Source organism: Serinus canaria, chromosome 2 (genome assembly GCF_022539315.1).
Source record: "Serinus canaria isolate serCan28SL12 chromosome 2, serCan2020, whole genome shotgun sequence".
NCBI classification, from domain to species: domain Eukaryota; kingdom Metazoa; phylum Chordata; class Aves; order Passeriformes; family Fringillidae; genus Serinus; species Serinus canaria.
This window is the reverse complement of record NC_066315.1, coordinates 128,288,126-128,306,410: the sequence shown is the minus strand read 5'-3', so window position 1 is coordinate 128,306,410 and position 18,285 is coordinate 128,288,126. Positions and strand designations below refer to the sequence as shown.

The window sequence follows — 18,285 nt, the reverse complement described above, 5'->3', positions numbered from 1 at the left end:
CTTTTTATCCCCAACACAACCTATGGTTTGTTGCTAGCATTGAAAAAATTTGGTTTCTTTTTATTCCTTAATTAAATTCCTTAATTCCTTTTAAACCATAAAAGCACTGGATTTTGAAGGTCTGTAATGTCAGCTAGTGAGTCTATATTGAGCAGATCTGCATGGCTCCATTCTGCAAAGGAGATCTGTGACACCAGTAAGCCCCAGTAACTGCACTGCTGTTGTGCTGGTGTCCTCTCTGCCATGCCTGTCTATGCTGCAACACTGAATTATGGACAACCATCGTGTCCTATACAAGACCCACAATGCCATGCTACAATTGCTATGTGGCAATTTGTTCCCTCAGCAGATTGTTTTCTGGGAAAAACACTGAATCCACTAGTGTAGCTGTCACACAGGGCATCTTCTTTAATTAAAAAGCACATAGAAATTGCAGGGGCTGATGAGTTCAATGAACATGAGCCATTGAGACCACTCCAAATGCATTTTCATGAGAGACTGGCTCCAGCAACCACATGGATAAAGTTCCTGCCTATGACCTCCAGCTACTCACTCCTGGTGTTTCACCACAGCTCATCACCTGTGCTGTTGCATCAGAAGTTATGTACCTTGAGCCACAGCCCAGTTTATAGTCTAGCTCCACAGAGACTGATTTCACAGACCCACCTGGAGAGGTGATGAATTTCAGCACAAAAGCAAAGCAGTCAGCTGGGCCTGAAGCATGGCAGGCACTGTTTGAAAGAGCTTCACTACCAAAGTCAGTGTACTGGGGAGACTTCTCCTGCAGGTTTATGATTCAGTTAAACCAGACTGAGTATCTTAAAGAAGTCCCACTCCCTCTCCTGACTGCCAGCCAGGCTTCCTGCAAGCTCTTTGCTAGGGATGTACATCAAACCATAAATAATCCAGAGCAGAAAGCCAAACTGATCTATACTGCTGTCTGGACCCTCTGATCTGACTGCCTGTGGCTCCAAAGAGCACCAGAGACAGCACAAGGGATGTGTTAGAAACCCAGAGAGGCAAGCAGGTGGGAAAGGGCTTTCAAAGGCAGCTTGGCATTATGTTGGCTTAGTCAGGTTTGGTCATTATCAAATGCCATCTCCACGATGAGGTGCCATCCAGACTACCCACAAGTTACACAAGTCACCTTACAACACTCCTGCAAAAGCTGGGATACATCAGCACAGGAAATATTCATGTGGTCACTCCCTTCTGCTTGTCATTTTCAAGGGGTTTCTTATTGAGCAATGCAACCAACTTCTTCTTTTGGTATCTTAGAAAAGGTTTTCTTTTGGGATTTTGGGACTGCACTGTTCTTTCAGAATTATTTTGTGGAGGATGATGAATTTAGATTCACATTGTTTTCAAGAAATTATTTCAGTTTCAGTATATCCTACCTACGTCAGTTGCAGAGCCTTCAATGAGTACAGCACAGAGTGAGTGATGGCAGCAGTGATAATGAGTGCATATGGGAATCCCAGGAAAACTTTAATCATCATCATTAACTTTTTATTTTCTGCAGTGCAATTCCTACTCTGATGTACCACAATTTGCTGTAGCAGACTGCAATGCCCAGTGCTGATAAAGATGAGGAGCAGGAAAGCCATGAGGAAGAAAGTAATCACTTAGCTGGAACTGCCATGGTTGTTTACTGTTTTGATATTTTAATTTATTTTTTTTTTTATTGCTGTGTGAGTGTCTTTCAAGTCAAGTGTGATTTTGAAGTAGAAGAAAGGTAGACTCAAGCATGTAGACAGATGATATCTAGTTTCCCTGGTTCCTGGCTTGTTGATCATTTTTAAGTTTGTGTCCTCACAAACCATGTTGCAACTTCTGGTTTTAGTAGTGCTTTGCCCAATTTACTATCTTATTCTAATGAACGTTAAAGGAAAGTAATAAAAGCCACCAGGCTGCAACACCAACAAATTTTGGTCAATGTGGTGGAGTTTTCTTATTGCAGCTTCACATTCAGTAAGAAACACAAACTTTAAGTAGGGACCATTTGGAAATGGATCATGAAGGTAAATTTGTGAAAACAGCTAAGGAGGGAACTTCTAAAATATATGAACTCACGATGTCAATGGTACATAATCTAAGGGATAACTTCCTAGCTGAAGATGTATTTTACAGGAAAGTTATAGTGAAAGCTAACAATATTAAGTTCTTTATAAAGTGGTTCACTAACTGAAAAGAGTTTTTTTCTTGGACAAATTGCCTTAGAAATGTTAGCCTTAAGGGTCCTGTCATCCTTGCTAAAATAGCATCGTGCCAACAGAACTACTTTATACAGTTTGAAATCACTTTTGCAGTCAAGAATTCTGTTTATAAGCTCTTTGAACTCAATTTCACTGCAAAGTTAACCTGAGTTGTAAGTTATTCCAGGTATAACTGGAATCCTTTCTATAAGAAAAAATATGAAACTCAGTCCTGTAGTTGCTTTTGATTTGAAGCAGCCAGTTTAACAGGAGGATAAAGGCTGATACTGAAGCATCTGTCTTGTCAGCTACTCTGTACTATGAGGACATTTTCCCACCACTTGAATGGTATTACTCTTCCAATGCCTTTCCATTCCTCCTTCCTTACTGCCAGAGGCCTCCTGCTCATGCCTGCCTCAGAATGAGCAGCATCCCCAGCTCGTGGTACTGCAAGGAACCTTTAAGGCTGGCAGAAATCCTGGGGTATGGGCTTAGGGTGTGAAGTTTTTTAAGGGTAGAACCTGCTTTTAGTGGTCCCATTTCAATATCACTCCTCAGTCCTGCCCTCCTCTACCCCTGTATTGTTCATTTCTGCTGATCCAGTATTTTTAGAGTCCTGAAAAAGATACATTTCTGAGGACCAGCTCGGTGGCTCCTCGTGTGGCACAACACACCTCTCCAGCACAACGGTGTGGGCTGCAACATGGGCATGGCAGGGGCAAGCAGAAAGCTTAAAGCAATATTTTTACAAAACATGTGGCATTGTGAAGCTGTGACAACTGCAGGGGACACAAGGGAAGGTATAAAGACATGCTCCAGGGGCAGAGGCTGCAAATGCCCCTTCATAAACCAGCAAGAGGCTTGAGGAAGCTAATGCAAGAGCACACAGAACACTTCTAAATCCCTCAAAAATGCAGCCAGTGCTCAGAGTGTATTGGGGGGGGGGGGCTAGTTGTAATTTTCCTGACCAAAAATCCCACATTAATCCCCATGACTCACTCCTTTGAAATACAGTCATATCTTTCAGCAAAAAGGATGTAGCACAGGAATCAAAGTGTCCAGTCATAGTTGCCTTGTAGCAGGCAGTGAGGGGAAGAGGAAACACAGAGTGAGACAGGAGAGTTGTTGATATTTGGCTCTAAAGTGTACAAAAAACTTTCTTCATCATTGTCAGGAATTTTGGTTTGCTGCTCTTAGTTTAAGAGATGCTATATAGAAGACAGGAAATTCTTCAGAAGTGTTGAATGTTTTCAAAGGTAGAAGGGCACATTTATCTAAAGCAACAGTGGGAATCCAACAGGAACAATTCAGATCATGCAAAAAAGCGGTGGTTCCTCTAAGGATTTACCTGTAAATCTTCATTCCAGAGTTCTCCACTCAATCTGAGCACAGCCCTCCAAGCCCAAGTGGGAAGGCAAACCTCTCACTGAGATGGTTGAAAGAGCCTCTCCCCACCACTTCTGCACTGTCCAGTTTTCCTGCTTCAGGGGCAATTCAGTCTGCTCCTCAGCAGCTGCAGAACTGCAACAAACCCAAGTCTTGCTATAAGGGAAAATTAAAATTCAGGTTAACTGCCTATTTCTGAGTCTGCTCAAAACTAAAAGAATCAGTTCCTCGGATACATAAACAAGCAGAAGAGAAAGAAAATACTGTCCCACTGATAAGAGAGGGACATTTGTCACTGACAATGCTGAAAAGACAGAGGTTCTCAACACTTCCTTCACCTCTGTCTGCACCAGCACTGCTGGGCTCACAGCCGTGGGGACAAAAAATCCAGGCTGATGCATCCACAAGGGCATCACCAGCAGAGATCCAGAAGTCATTGTCCCACTCTGCTCAGAGCTCATCAGGCCACACTGGAATACTGTGCTCAGTTTTGGTCCCAGGCTGGAGAGGGTACAGAGAAGAGCCACAAAGATGATCAAATGACTGGGAAGCCTGTGACAGGGGCAAAGGCTGAGAGAACTGAGTTTGTTCAGCCTTGAGAAAAGAAAGCTTAGGGGAGACCTTATCACCATGTTCCACTATTTTATGGGTGGCTACAGAGAAGATGGACACTCCCTTTTTATAAGGAGTCACATGAAAAAGACAGGGGTATTGGGTACACGTTACTCCTGGGGAAGTTACAACTACTCACACAATGAAAACTTTTCACAGTGAGAACAATCAGCCATTGTTCAGAATGATCTCCCCAGGGAAGTGGTGGATCCCCAACACTGTACACTCCTGAGATTTGGCTGCCAGTGTGCTGGGCCATCTTGTCTAGACTGTGCTTTTACCAAGAAAGGTTGGATGAAATGTTCCCTGAGGTCAGCTCTTTCCAACCTGTATTCTATGATTCTACAATTTAAAATCATGGCCACTTTATGTGCGTGCCCCTGGCTGTGAACTGTGGTGGTTCAGCAGGACCCTGGAGAGAGGAAAATTGAATGAGGCAGGAACATTCTCCATGTCTCTTTTTGTGAGCTAAAGCCTTTTTTTATAAGAAGTCTTGAGAACCCTACACCAGAAGGAGGTAAGTGACATGACCTGTGATACTTACTCTAAATTATGCATTTATAACAGCACCCAAGGATATCATGAAATGTATTATGATGAACATTATATGCTGAAAGGTTTGCAACATAAAGGGCTGTTTTTCATCATGCACTGAGGGTGAATTTAGACCTAAAAAAAATATATAGGAAAACACAGTTGTTAATGTGATGGGAATTATTATTGTGTAATAATTTATGGGTGTTGTTTGTTGACTTTGCTATTAGGAAATTCACTGTCTAAATATATTGACTTGATTTTAAAAAGGGAAAATCAGGCTAACCTAATAGATGGTTGGAAGACAAAATACACAGATAGCAGAACAAAAATCCCAAATACCTCAAAATAAGCCATTTTTTAACTCTGACCAGCAGGTTGAGGAAGGTGATTCTGCCCCTCTACTCCACTGTTCTGAGATCCCACCCTGAGTACAGCATCCAGCTCTGGCTCCCCCAACACAACAAGGAAGATGCAGACCTGTTGAAGCCAGTCCAGAGGTGGGTCATAAACATGGCTGGAGGGCTGGAGTACCTCTCCTGTGAGGACAGGCTGAGAGAGCTGCCTTCCAGTACCTCAGGGAGGGCTAAAAGAAGGCTGGAGAGGGACATTTGACCAGTATATAGTGACAGGATAATGGGGAGTGGCTTTAAACTGAAAGGGGATAGGTTTAGATTATCTATTAGACAGAAATTCTTTACAGTGAGGCACTGGGAGAGGTTGCTCAGAAAAGTTGTGGATGCCCCATCCCTGGAAGTGTTCAAGGCCAGCTCTGAGCAACCAGTTCTAGTGGAGGGTGCTCCTGCCCACAGTAGAGGGGTTGGAACTAGATGATCTTTAAGGTCTATTCCAACCCAAACCATTACATGATTCTATGAAATGTGTTTGGATACTTAGAAGTCACTGGAGAAAGAAAAAAAAAAAAAAAAAAGAAAAAAGGACTGTAAACAGATCAAAAGGACTATTTTAGGTAAAACAAAAAGGAGCATGTGTAGTGGAATCAGGCTGTCATGGACATAATATTTTTAAAGAAAAGAAGGACAGGTGTTTCAAGAAGCTGGATCTATCTGTCTTGTTATAGAGGGCTAATAAGTCTTGAGAAAAATGAAGTTTGTTGGTTTGAATATATTTTACTAATCTCTCTCACAGGAAAAAATGGTAGAGATTAAATATCATACTGAGTACAAGTGAACATCACAGTGCTCTGCAGGATTAGATTAAGAAGGAAAACTGAGGAATTCACAATGAGATGAGTAATACCACCCCCCCTCCAAAAAAAAATAAAAAGAAAAAAAAAAAGAAGAAAAAAAAAAGTGAGCTGTGGTCAGGGAGCAAAAGAAGGAAATGTGACCATGTCTATAACCACTGTAGCTGCCCTGAGAGGTTTCTTACTGAAAGTTGATCATGCTTCTGTGAGGAGCAAATCCAGGGCCTAAGCTGCACTAACAGCACAGTTCAGACTCAAAACAAGAAGGAGCTGTCAGATATCAGGTGGTGCCTGGTCTTCATTTTTCTTTTTAGGTAACAGTCATCTTTTTCTAATGGCTTAATGCCAAAAGTATGCTTGAAGGAGGAATTTCAATGAGGAAAGCTGGCAGTCCTGCCCAGGTTCCATTGATTCAGTGGAATTGGCTGCAGTCCTTGTGGGACAAGTGCTCCCTTAATTTTAGACAAGTCTACTTCAAATATAATTAGACAGGAGTCTTTTATTTTTTTCTTTTTTGCCCTACATGCTGAGTGAGACGCATTACTTGTAATCATTATATACTAGTTTATTGATCGTGGCTTTTCAGTATTCACTGCAGAGAGGCTTGTTTTAACAGAACTGTCAAGAGACATGTCTGGTTAACAAACAATTACCAACTGAAGGTACAGAAACAAGCACAGGGATTTCGCCAGAATATACAGAAATGTGAAGGGTATTTTGACAAAAGATGAAAGGGCTTTTCTCTCGACTCTGGTATTTTTTAAGAGATGTTCCTAAAGTCCATTTAATGTCATTTTAGGAGTGGTTCAATACATTGTTTTCATCTCTGCTTTCCATATTTCAATATTTGTAAAGATTGAACAAATGGAAATTATTCTCAGGAATATTGCCTATATGGAAAACCTATGAGAGCCCACACAATGCATTACTCCGGCTCATTACTTACAATACAGGTTACCATTAAAATATATTCCAGTTATTAGGAAAGCTGGAAGTGAGTCAATTATTTGAATAAACAAACAAAGACTTGGTTGCCCTGTAGTTTGGTGCATCCCTGAGACGTCTGTAGGCTCCTTTCCCACGCCTCCTGTCTCATTCCTAAACTAGCAGAGGCTGTTGTGCAAGCAGCCTGGCAGCTCCTAATGAACAGGTAGAATTCCTGCACTGTCCACTTCTGCACATTCGCTGCATGCACAGGGAATCCACTGCATCTTGTGTGTATCAGAGGAAGAAAAAGAGGTTTTGCATCTTAGGGAAAGAGCAGCATCAGCCTTATTAGGCCAAAGGAATGTTCCTGTGGTCCCTCCAAAGGGGCCCTGAGTTCTGAGTGCTTGGAGAAGCTGAAATACAGCAGTTTGCTGTGTCAGACACGAGAAGAAGGTGAGAAGACAAAAGAAGGTGCCAGATTTATGCTGTCTCCAAAAGACTGGAGAGAGATTTTTTGTGTCTAAAAGATATAAGAAACAGTGATAACTTCAGCAAAAAGAAGTAACTCAGCCTCACAACTGACCATAGTTTCCAGCCTTGTTAGGAAGCAGTATCCCAACATAAAAATTCTTAGGTAATTGAATGAGGACAAACAGAAACAATACATGAAGGAAACAAATCCCAAACATCCACTGGCACAAAGTATGCATATTTCAATTCCTTAAGAATGAAAGCCTCTATTTTCTAAAACAACTAATGTTTCCTGTTTCCATTAAGGTCTCAGACTGGGCATCCCAAACCATGCAAAGCTGTTGGCCAACAGGTTTATATTTACCCTGGGAGTCAAGGTGAGATTCATGACACTGCTGCTTATTAAAGCTCTTGTTTTAATGTGCTTGGCTTTTGCAAGTTATGACACAGTAAATACATTTGTATCACTTAGCAACCTCAGTTGTTTCTACAGGAATGTTTTTTGTTCTTGGAAATCTATTATAAATGCAGATTACAAAGCAATTATTGGGGAATCTAAACTTGTCTTATTTGGATGGTGTTCTGGCCTCTCTGCACTCTGCATTTGAACTGTGCACAGGAAAATAATTTACTTTGCACAAGCACCCTTCATTGACACTATTGTTATGAAGAGAAGCTCTGCATATTTAACAAATATTACAGAAGTTTCTGTAAAAAAAAAAAAGGACGTGAGAAATGCCTGGAGAAAGAAAGGACTGGAAAGGATCTGCTAGTCACTGGGTTCACCCAGTTCAAAGCTGTCTTACTGTTTTGTAAACAACACTATAAATATTTTAACACTGTGATGCAACACTACATAGTCTCTATCATGAATTTATCAACCTGATTCATTTCTACACATGCCAAAGTCTGAGAGCACAGACCATGCAGCTCCAGCAAAAGGGTTTGAAATGCAAACACCTGCATAAATGAACTATGATTTATCATTTTCACATTGACTGGGTTACAGGGTCTCCATAACAGATTAGAACATGTGCATGATCCTGAACATGTAGTCAAAGGACTGAGATTACACTGGAATGCAGACTTCAAAGGATTTAAGGGGTTTCTTTCTTTGTCTTTAACAGATTTAAAGCTCTGAATTCACATCCAGTTGTCCATGTTGTCAGGATCAGTACAAAAAGTAAAATATATAAATTGACCTTTATATTCTGAAATTAAAATGTATCCTAAGGAAACACAATAAAATTATGTCAAGTTTTTATAGAAGGACATATAATTAATATAATTAATATAATTAGTACTTGTTTATGAAACTCAGATTTTGAGTTGACTTATTCCTCTGCTAGGAATATCTGAAAGACAAGTATTACTAAAAGTATCCTAAAGACTGTTTTCTAAACATTTTAACAGACAAAGTGAGAGTGCAAGTAAATAATAATCATAAAAAGGGACCAATGACTGTTCTCAACTGTAATGTCTTGCTAATGGAATAACTTAGATGACAAGTTGCCATGAGAATTTTGGCAATCCCAGCAGACCATACACAGAAATGCCCCTGGGAAAAAAAAAAAAAAAAGAATAGCAGCAATGGTCATTTTCTTCTCAGAAAAATACTGTCAGGGGTCAGAAAAATTTTGTCAACAGTTTTGCAAGTCCTTTTATACTTTTATTTTAAAAAAAACCTCCCCCTGTCCTTAGTGTTCTATGCTTTGGGGTTTTGGGGATTTTTTAAATTGCAATTACTGTGGTAAACTGCTAAAGTAAAAACAGAGCTGCAGAGCTCATCTCCAGCAGTAGAAGACCAAGTATGATAACCAGGCTGTGATTCTCCTAATTAAAGAGAGAACACAGTGAGTAAGCTACAGCTTACTAAGGACTTGGCCAAATGACCTGATAGCTACAACTGACGAGGTCTCAGCTTCTTTGGGACTGACCTGGCAGCCAACCCTGTCACTTATGCTCACAAACTCCACACCAGGACACCTATGACAGCCCCTTTATTTGTTGAAGTTCTTCTCATTTCTTTGGAGAGGCACTAGCAAACAGCTACCTGTTCAGGAACTGCTGTGGTGTTTCTGCCAGAAACATCCGATAATGGCTGCAGACAATTTGGATCTGCCCCTACCATGGACTGGGGTTAAGTCCCACAAAGGTCTCTGGGTGCTGACAGAGATCAATTCCACGGATATGATTATGATGTAAATTCATATTGAGCCTTCTTTGGTACAGTTTTCTCACATAAACAAATCTTTGAGGGAGAACCACAGATATAGGATATACTATCTTCTCCAGCATTTTAGCTTTTCTCTCATCATCCAGTGAAAAGAGCAGATAGTACCTAAGTAATGGCTGAGGTTCCCAATTCCTCTAGGAGGAAAATCTTAAACACCCTTCTCCTGAATGTCCACAAATCTCATTTTGTTCAGCTGGTAACCTGTTCAGTGTAAACATTTGCAGTATGTTTAGCCCTAAAACCCTCAGCAGATACTCAGTCCCATCCTCAACCACTGATCACTAAAATTTTGCATTTAAAAAGATCTGAGGACATCAGGATTCTGCTAACGACTGCGCTCGGAGCTCCCTATCTGTGGCACTGATCTGCACGATCCTGCAAGCTTTTCCCAGCACAGCGTTGGTTAGGGATGCAATGAAGCACGATTTGCGATTATCATTCCCGGGCTCATGAAAGCCCCAGGTGTAGATGTAATCACAAGCAGCACTGAGCTTCTGCTGGTATAGCTTATTTTGCTTTTGTGGGAGAAGAAAAGGCTGGAATAAGCTGTACTGGTTTATTGCAGTTTTGCTTGTATAGAATACCAGATTACCTACTCAGAAGTGATCTGAATATAGATCTCCCTTGGAGTTGAAGTAGATCCATCCACTGCATCTGTGTAGGCCTGCTTCTATTGCTTTTGAATAGATACCACAAAAATAAGGAATAAAGGTGAAGTGTTTTCTTAAAAATATTTGGGGGTGGGCAGGGGGCAACAAAATCTCACTTTTTCATCATCTGTAGAAAAATGTGATCTGAGTTTTAACTGACAGTTACCAAAAAGGTGCTGAAAATAAGAAAGTCTTGGTACCTTAGGTATGCACATGAATAAATAATATGCAATTAGGTAACATGATTTATGCCCAGCTGATACAAATTCAGGCAGGGGATGTAGTAAAGGGCTTGGACGCCCAGGCTGGAGCTACCAGTACCATGTGCAGACAGCAGGCATGCTCACAAACACGTGCATTTGTTCACAGGGTCTCCTGCTCTTACTGCAAGTGGAAGTAGCTCAGGAGGACACGAGGACAAACAGACCAAAGGACATGGCCTCTCCTTTGCCAACCGCTTACTGATTAATCAAGGGCACAGTGGTGAGAGCAGTTATGTGTATGAGCAACTTACGCTTTACAAGCTGTTCCCAGCGGAACCGACCGCATGCCGCGTCACGTGAATAAGCGTGTTCTGGACTACGTTCCCAGAGTTCCAACACCCAGAAAACCTTTTTTAAGGCTCATGATAGAAATTTCAGCCCCTGCTTGAAAGATGCAGTGACAGAAGCAGGGGAAGGAACGGGACTGGGACACGAAGAGACAGGACAGAGCCTTGATGCAGGTGATGAAGTAAACCGCAGGCTGAGAGTAATCCCGACGGAACACCTGCACAGAGTTGCTGCACGTGTGCAAATTCTAGTGATGCACAGGCAGGCTCCGAAAGCATTTCTACGTCAAGGAACTAAACCCCAAACCAGTGCGCTGCCGACTGCGAGCACACAGCGGGCACAGCAAGCAGGGCAAAGACGCTCGCCGAGCGCGAGGCAAGCGGTCGCAGCCGGGCGATACGGAACGAACGCGCCGCGATCCCGGCACGGAAGCTTGCGGGAGACGGCGCTGGCTATGGGGATTACCCGCTCCGCAGAGGCCGGTGCGGGCCGCTCGCGCTCCGCTGGGAAGCGCCAGCTCCGCTCCCCAGGCGCGCGGTGCCGCGGGAGAGCCGCACGCGCGCAACCGCCGGACGCTCACGGGGCACCGGCGCGCGCCCGCACCGGCGCCCCGCGGGCCGTTAACGGCGGGGCGGGAGCGGCACCGGCCGGGCGGTCACCGGGCGCCTCTCGCGCTCCCCGCGGCACCTCGTGCCCCCTGCAAGCGATCGTCCCGAGGCGGTGCGGGACCCTCAGCCGCGCGCCCCGCCCCCTCCTGCCAATCACAGCGGCCCCGCCCCCGAGACCCGCGGTGCGGGGTTTGAAAGCGGGCCGGTCCACGCGGCGCGCAGACGGGGGGGAAGGTGACGGGACCGGCACCGTCGCGCTCGGTGGTCGCGGGGCGGCCTCGCCCGGCCGGCTGCACCCGGCGGCGGAAGCCGCCCCCGTGCTGTTGGCCGAGCCCTCCCCGCGCGGGGTGCCAGCCCCGGGAGCGGCCGACGGGCGGTTGGTCCGGAGGGCCGCCCCCCTTCCCCCCCCACCCCGGCCGGCGCAGTGGGAGGCGCCCGGGCGCGCGCGTCACCCATTGTTTACAAACCAACGCCAGCGGGCCGAGCTCCAGCCGCGACCGCAGCGCCGGAGCCGCGTGTGCTCGCGCGCGCGCGGGGCGGCGGGCGGGCGGCGGCCCCGGTCCCGCTGCGGCGGCTGCGGCACGGCGGGGACCCGGCAGAGATGCCGTGCCGCCCGGGCGAGCGCTTCCTGCTGCTGGAGCGCCCGGTCGCCGTGGGACAGGCGGGCTCTAAGGAGGTGGACGCGCTGGTGGCCAAGCTGGGCGAGGTGCTGCAGCTGAGCGCCCAGCGGGCGCCGCCGCCCCGCGCCCCCAAGCACCTGGGGCCGGGCAGCGCCCGCGACCGCGCCGCCCCCTACTCGCCGCGGTGCTGCAGCGGCGCCGGGGCCGGGCTGCTGGTGCCGCGGGGACCGGCCCCGACGCAAGCTCACTCGCAACATGTTGAGCCTCCGCGGCCGGACCGGAGCGGGCAGCAGCGGGTGACCAAGCAGCTGTGCGGACGGGGCTGGCTGCGGAGCGCCGCCCGCCGGAGGAAGCAGCCTCCGCCGGGGCCGGGCGACGGGCCGGCGGAGGAGGAGGACCCGCACCGGCTCCTACAACAGCTCATCCTTTCCGGCAACCTCATCAAAGAAGCCGTCCGGCGGCTGCAACTGGCGGCGGCGGCGGCAGCAGCGGCGGCATCCGCGGCCTCCAGCGGCAGCACCTCGGCGGGGAGCGGCGGCGCGGACGGCGAGGCGGCGGCGGCGGTGGTGCAGCCCCTGCAGTAGCCGGCGGGGACGAGCGGCGGCGTTGACCGGGGCGAAGGAGCGCGGCCGCTGGCAGCGGCGGCGGAGCCCCCTCCGGGCGGGCTGCGGGAGCGCGGTGCGGGCTCCGCCAGGATGTAAGTGTGTCCCGGCGGCGGGGGCCCCCCGGGCCGGTGCCGGTTCGGGCGGGAGCTGCTCGAGCGCCCTCTCCCCAAGGTCACCCGCGGCGCGGACCCCGTGGAGCCCCGGCCGGCGAGGCCGCGCACGCCGCCCGCCCCGAGCTGTTGTTGTGCCCCCCTCCCTCCTCTGCCTTTCCCGGGAGCTCCTCCTTCTCCTCCCCCCGCCGGGGCAGCCCGGCCGGGGCCGCGGACCCCCCCGCCGCCGGTCCCCCGCTGCCGCGGAGCTGCTCCGTCTCCCAGGAGCCATTTGCAATAATCCTCGCTGACCCCGGCGGGAGGTGTTTCCTTTCCCCCTCCCGGGCTGGTTTGGTTTTTTGTTGGGGGTTTATTTGTTGTTATTTTAACGTTTATTGTTATTATTTCTCGTTGTGACTGTATGAAGCAGTTTTAAAAAATGTGAATATCAAAGCTGGAAGGCAGCTGGACTTAATAACAAATGAGTGAATGGAGCCTGAGATGCATTGTTCACATAAGGTAGCCGAAACAAGTTTTTTCTACCAAAAAGAAAAACCCTGAATCCACCCTTCCCCGACAAACTCAATGGCTCAAGTACAAGATGCAGCTGTTGATTTTAAATATATGCACTTCGTACCGGAGCGTTTGAAATGTGTTCCTGATTTACAGGACTTACTGTCTTAATTAACCTGTCTGTATTGAATAAACGTGGTCTTGTTTTTATTTTTGGGTCTGTGTCTCTTTGTTAAGGGGAAATGAATTCTGGTTCCTGAGAACAAAACTGTGTAGGCACGTTCCCCCTTGGTCTTCTTTCAGTTGTAAGATCTCCATTTTACAAGCAAAAAAAAAAAAAAAAAATCCCCACAACAATCCGCATAGTCTGATGCACTGGGACACCGGTTATTAATGCACGGAGATGCAACTGAGCCCCTTTGTTTGCCAGCAGCGTTCATTCGTAAGCTGTGAGACGCCCCTTCGAGCAGCCGAAAATGTGGCTGTTGGAATTTTTAAGTCAAATCATACCGAAACAAAAAATAGGTATTTTGTACTGGGGAAGGAACATGGCTTGTGTTGGTCACTTGTTCGGGCTGTTCTGATTTTTTTTTTCTCCTTTCTCTGAGGATGGGGGGGAAAGACTAGCAAAGAGAGAAGAGGTCTAGGCAGCAATCAAAATAATTTTTTTAAAATTTGTAAACCAGAATTTGATAATTCAATGTTGGTTATTAAGGTTGAATTCCTATTATGAATGCTTTCCTTTGTAAAATCCTATGTTGGGTTTTTAAGAGTCATTGAGCTTCAAGATGAGAACTGAGCACATCAGACAGACTGGAGCTTAACAATCTCCCAACCCCCACTCAATTTGAGGTAAAAGCTTCTCCTTTGAAGAAGGTAGCAATCCCACATGAAAGAAAATGGAAGATGTTTGCCTTTGTCCAAGAGAGCAATTTGAGCAGCTACATTTACTTGTGTGATTAGTTATTTCATGAATACATTATATCCACAAAATATTTTAGATTTCTTTCTCTGCTACAGCTGCTACTAGAAACTGATGCTGAAGCATTTTATGATGTCTCACTGAATTCCTCCTGCACTAGGACCAGTATGCAATGTTATTATTAGCTTTATCTTGACTAATTTATGAGTTGAATGCAGTTTTTCCATATCAAAGCATGTAAAATGCAAAAAAAGAAGTTCAGTGCATTTTAGAACCTCCTTAATTACTAACATCTGAAGTCCTTTTTCTCATAACTTGGGCTGCTTTCGTGGCATTTTGCACAACTTGGAAAAGATTCAGACCTGCCATTAGTTCTTACTCTCTGCTACAATGATGTACCGTGTAGGTTATCCTTCAAATGAATTTTTATTTGCGATTTTCTTGTTTCTTTCTACAGGAAAAAAAGTTCAATAGCAGATACAAAGAATATAACCACTAGCCACAACTGAAGAACTAGTTATTCTTGTATTTGTCCTTTAGATGCTCAGGGAAGTAGGTATTTGCTGTGCAGATGCTGAATTTGAAACCTGGGATGAGTAGTTTAATTACTAAAAAAAGCTGGAGGAAACAAGCTAAAAGCTGGGCATAGCTGGTGGAGCCTGAATAGTTAATTATGGTTAAAAATATATGGGTGGAGGTCAGCTGGAATTCTGAAAGCTGGCGAGTTTGACTTGAACTTTTTGCCACTGATAATTATGCATCGATTTTGCATCTCCTTTCCCTCCCCCCCTTCCTCCTCCCCAAACCCTAGCCCCTGTATACTAATGAGAACAGCTAACTTTACAAGTGTCCTTTGTAGTCATTGAAAGCCTCGAGACATTCCTTTTAAGGATTTTACTAGAATAACACTTTTCAATAAAGTGGCAGTTGAAGTGAGGCGTAGAAAAGATGCTAATAAATTTCACTGTGACTGGCTGGTTTTTAAGCTTCCTAAATTACATCTAAAATAGCTTTTACTTTCTCCTTTGTTCAAGGCTGGGAGATGTATATATGAACAGGGTTATAGGAAGCTAAGTGTTATGCAGAGTGTGTGATGATTCAGTAAAAGGAATTTTGGCCCTTGTTTCAGATAGATAACTTGCATAACTCACCGACACATCTTTGTCACTTACATCTTCCATATAAGTCTTTGTCTTCTTCAAAATACAGAAGATGTCACTCCTCCATAAGGGAATGGATCGTAATGGGCTCATTTAGGTTTTGGAAGATGCATTTTAAAAGATGTTGGACCAATTGAAGTATTGCCAAAAGGTTTCCATTGATTTGTTGCAAATTCTCCTTTTCTTTGCCTTATGCTACACTATGCAAGCATACAAACTGTGGTATGAAAGTCATCATCTGCTTTGTTTCCCAAGCAAGATATAAAGTGTTGACCTGGGAGATAATAATTTTTCTAGCTTTTATACATCTGTGTTTCAGAGGTGGGGTTTCTTTAGTATTTAAGTCTGTGCCAGCCCTCAAATACCAGTTGTTGGTTTCTAGAGAAACAAAATAGAAATACATTTGGCCTTTACAGTATGCCTAAACTTCATTAATGAGTGAAAATGTAAATTTACTTAGAGGTTTAAATTTTGAATAAAATTGTGTTTTCATGATAGGCATTTAGCTAGGTTTTATCTCTTTTTTTTCTGTACTGTGAAGAAAAAAATTGGATGATTTTTGTCTGCTGTTTCCCTCCTGTGACCCATATCCCTTGTAGCTCACCAGTGTGTATTGTACCAGCACTTAGAATCTGCTGTAAAAATTACATTGGCATGGTACTTGTCATGATAAACATGGTGGGAAACTAGGAACTCCACCCTAAGACCTTAAAATGAGGTTTAAAAAAGCCTTTCAAGTGAATAGCAAGCATATCTCATGGAAGGCAGAAGGGAGAAGAAGGATCTATGCTGGTTAATGCACAATTTCAGGTCTGGTCAGCTGGGGCCAGTCCTAGTGTAGGTGACTTCTCCTCCAGCTCCATATAAAATATGTTTCTCATTCCCTCCTAGTCCCTGGCTCCATGATTTTTGTCTCTTCACCCTGCATTCCCTGTCTTAGCCAGGCTATTTTTTTCAACTTGTGGTTGAAGTATTTCACTTTTACATGTCTTTTGTTCATGTCATATTACTCTTCCCAAATATTAAGTAGCTTTGTTCTCTTCAGTTGCTTTTTGGTGGGTGCTTTTGGTGGGTGCTTTTTGGTGGGTGCTCGTTCACTTGACTTTCAAATATTGTCACTCAGTCACTTCTTGGTGGCCACAATCTGGTTAACTCCTTACAAACCTTGCAGTGTGAGTTGGAGGGCAAGTTACAAGTGTCCTTCATCTTCAGTTTGTACAGCAAAAGGCAGAAATCAGAGGAGAAATCCTAGCTGCAATGAAATGAACAGATGAAGTTAACAGAAAAATTATTTTCAACTTCTATGGGAATTTCCTCCTGGTTTTTTTTAGAAGTAGCTGGGAAATACCACTTAAAGTGGTACAATAGCTACATAAACACCTTTGGGGGGGACACAAAAATTACATCAGCACACTCATTTCCTGAGTCAATGAGTTTGGTTCACTTTTTCTCTTCCAAAAATTATGTTTTAGCTGTGTGACTAACCTCAGTCACCTTTGTCAAAGCTGCAGAACTGCCATTATGCAATTTCCTTGGCAAAAGGCAGCTGCTGGAAAAGAATTGGTGCCCATAGAGAGAGGAAGGCTGCAGTGTGCCCGAGCTGCATTAGTAAACACTGTAAACTCCACAGCAGAGGAAGCTACAGGAAATCAGGCACCATAAATTCAAAGGCGTGCAGCATTAGCTGTTCCTTATGCAATATCCTGTATTTTTAAATTGTATTATTTTTGCTTCCCATTATATAATATGGTGGTGTCTGGTGGAGTAATACGGCCAGCTAAGGGTGCTCTTCATCACTGCAGGCATTAGGTAGGACATGAGCAATCAAAAGAAATTGTAAAAAACACCACGTCTCTGTGTCCTGCTTGTAATTACTGACTTGGCAGGACTTCATTCATGAAGAGGTGCAAGGATAGGCTGTAAGCTCCTGAGCTGTGTGAAGTTTAATACATTCAGTTCCAACCCCAAGAACATATTTTATAGCAGCAACAATTTTAAAGTTAGGGGCAAAAAAAATCCTGCTGGAGCTTTGAACTCGGAAGCCAAGTGGTAAATTCAAGAATAAATGGACCTGCTTTCATTTTCCTCCCATGTAGGTACTTCAGTCCTTATCCAGGGAACTTCACTGCTCCCTGGCACACTATGGGGCTTGTATCATCAGCTGCCCCTCAGGAGATGATCTCTGATTGATTTTACAGTCCAGGGAATTTGTAGTCTTCCAGCTCAATGGGATCACTTTCAGGAGCAGTGCTGACTTAAATACATTTTTCATTTGGTGGTAAGGGATGAAACAGCACCAGGATAAAAATGTTTTAATTAGAGGAAATGGATCCTGGCTGGCTTAATTGTAAATATTTACTGCTTTGAGCATTTTACCATAAGAGACTGGGGCTTATTCTACCCACATCACAACAAGATTTGTCCTAGATTCAAGGCTTAAGTCTACAGAAGCATGGGCCCACAGTTAAAGTGCAAATTTGGGTTATTAGTGTTCTTCAATCCACATTGCAATGCCTCTTCTTGTTTACAAGACTAACTTAGTGTTCCAGAGGAAACCACACAGGGCTGAAGCAGGTGACTGAATGCATGTATGTACATCCCCAGCTTCTCCTGCAAAATGGAAGATGAGGGGTTCCTAATCCTCTCCTGGTGCCAGCAGGCAGCACTGGCACTTGCTGTTCCAGCAATACTGATCTGTCAGTGCATGGATATGCCCCACTGGTGTGATATCTCATCTCTACATTGTTTTGGAAGGTAAAAAACCAGACATTTATGTTTTCCATCTTGCTGTTCTGCTCTGTTGTTAGCTTTCACGAGGCTGCTTTGACAGCTGCTTTCCTCCAGTGCCTCCGATGCAAACTTCCTCAGCTGCTGTCAGCTCTGACCTAATGTGACTGGATTCTGGATCACAGGACACAGAAAACTTATTCCCATAAAAAAGGAGTAAGTCAGCCTGGAGTGTGCCAGACTGGTAGTAGGATGGAAATAAGAAACATAAA

At 44.8% G+C, this 18,285-nt stretch overlaps 1 protein-coding gene and 1 long non-coding RNA gene across 3 annotated transcripts in view; one reads left to right on the top strand and one right to left on the bottom strand.

Annotated features, from left to right (window-relative positions):
• Nucleotides 1–7,641, bottom strand: part of LOC127059310 (uncharacterized) — a 31,857-nt gene extending 24,216 nt beyond the window's left edge. For both annotated transcript variants that reach the window (XR_007776994.1, XR_007776995.1), the window contains exons 1-3: nt 5,208–7,641; nt 4,738–4,862; nt 3,544–3,737 (exon numbers count right to left, since the gene is read on the bottom strand). This is a non-coding gene — a long non-coding RNA (uncharacterized LOC127059310). The remainder of the gene's footprint in view (nt 1–3,543; nt 3,738–4,737; nt 4,863–5,207) is intronic.
• A 4,206-nt stretch (nt 7,642–11,847) lies between these two features.
• Nucleotides 11,848–13,414, top strand: LOC127059316 (GSK-3-binding protein-like). The gene has a single exon (XM_050971594.1). The coding sequence runs from the start codon at nt 11,979–11,981 to the stop codon at nt 12,579–12,581; it is 603 nt and encodes a 200-aa protein (XP_050827551.1). The 5' UTR covers nt 11,848–11,978; the 3' UTR covers nt 12,582–13,414.
• Nucleotides 13,415–18,285: the final 4,871 nt, after the last annotated feature.

Coding starts and splice junctions, on each gene's coding strand:
- LOC127059316 (XM_050971594.1), top strand. CDS start 11,979: ATGCCGTGCCGCCCGGGCGAGCGCTTCCTGCTGCTGGAGCGCCCGGTC.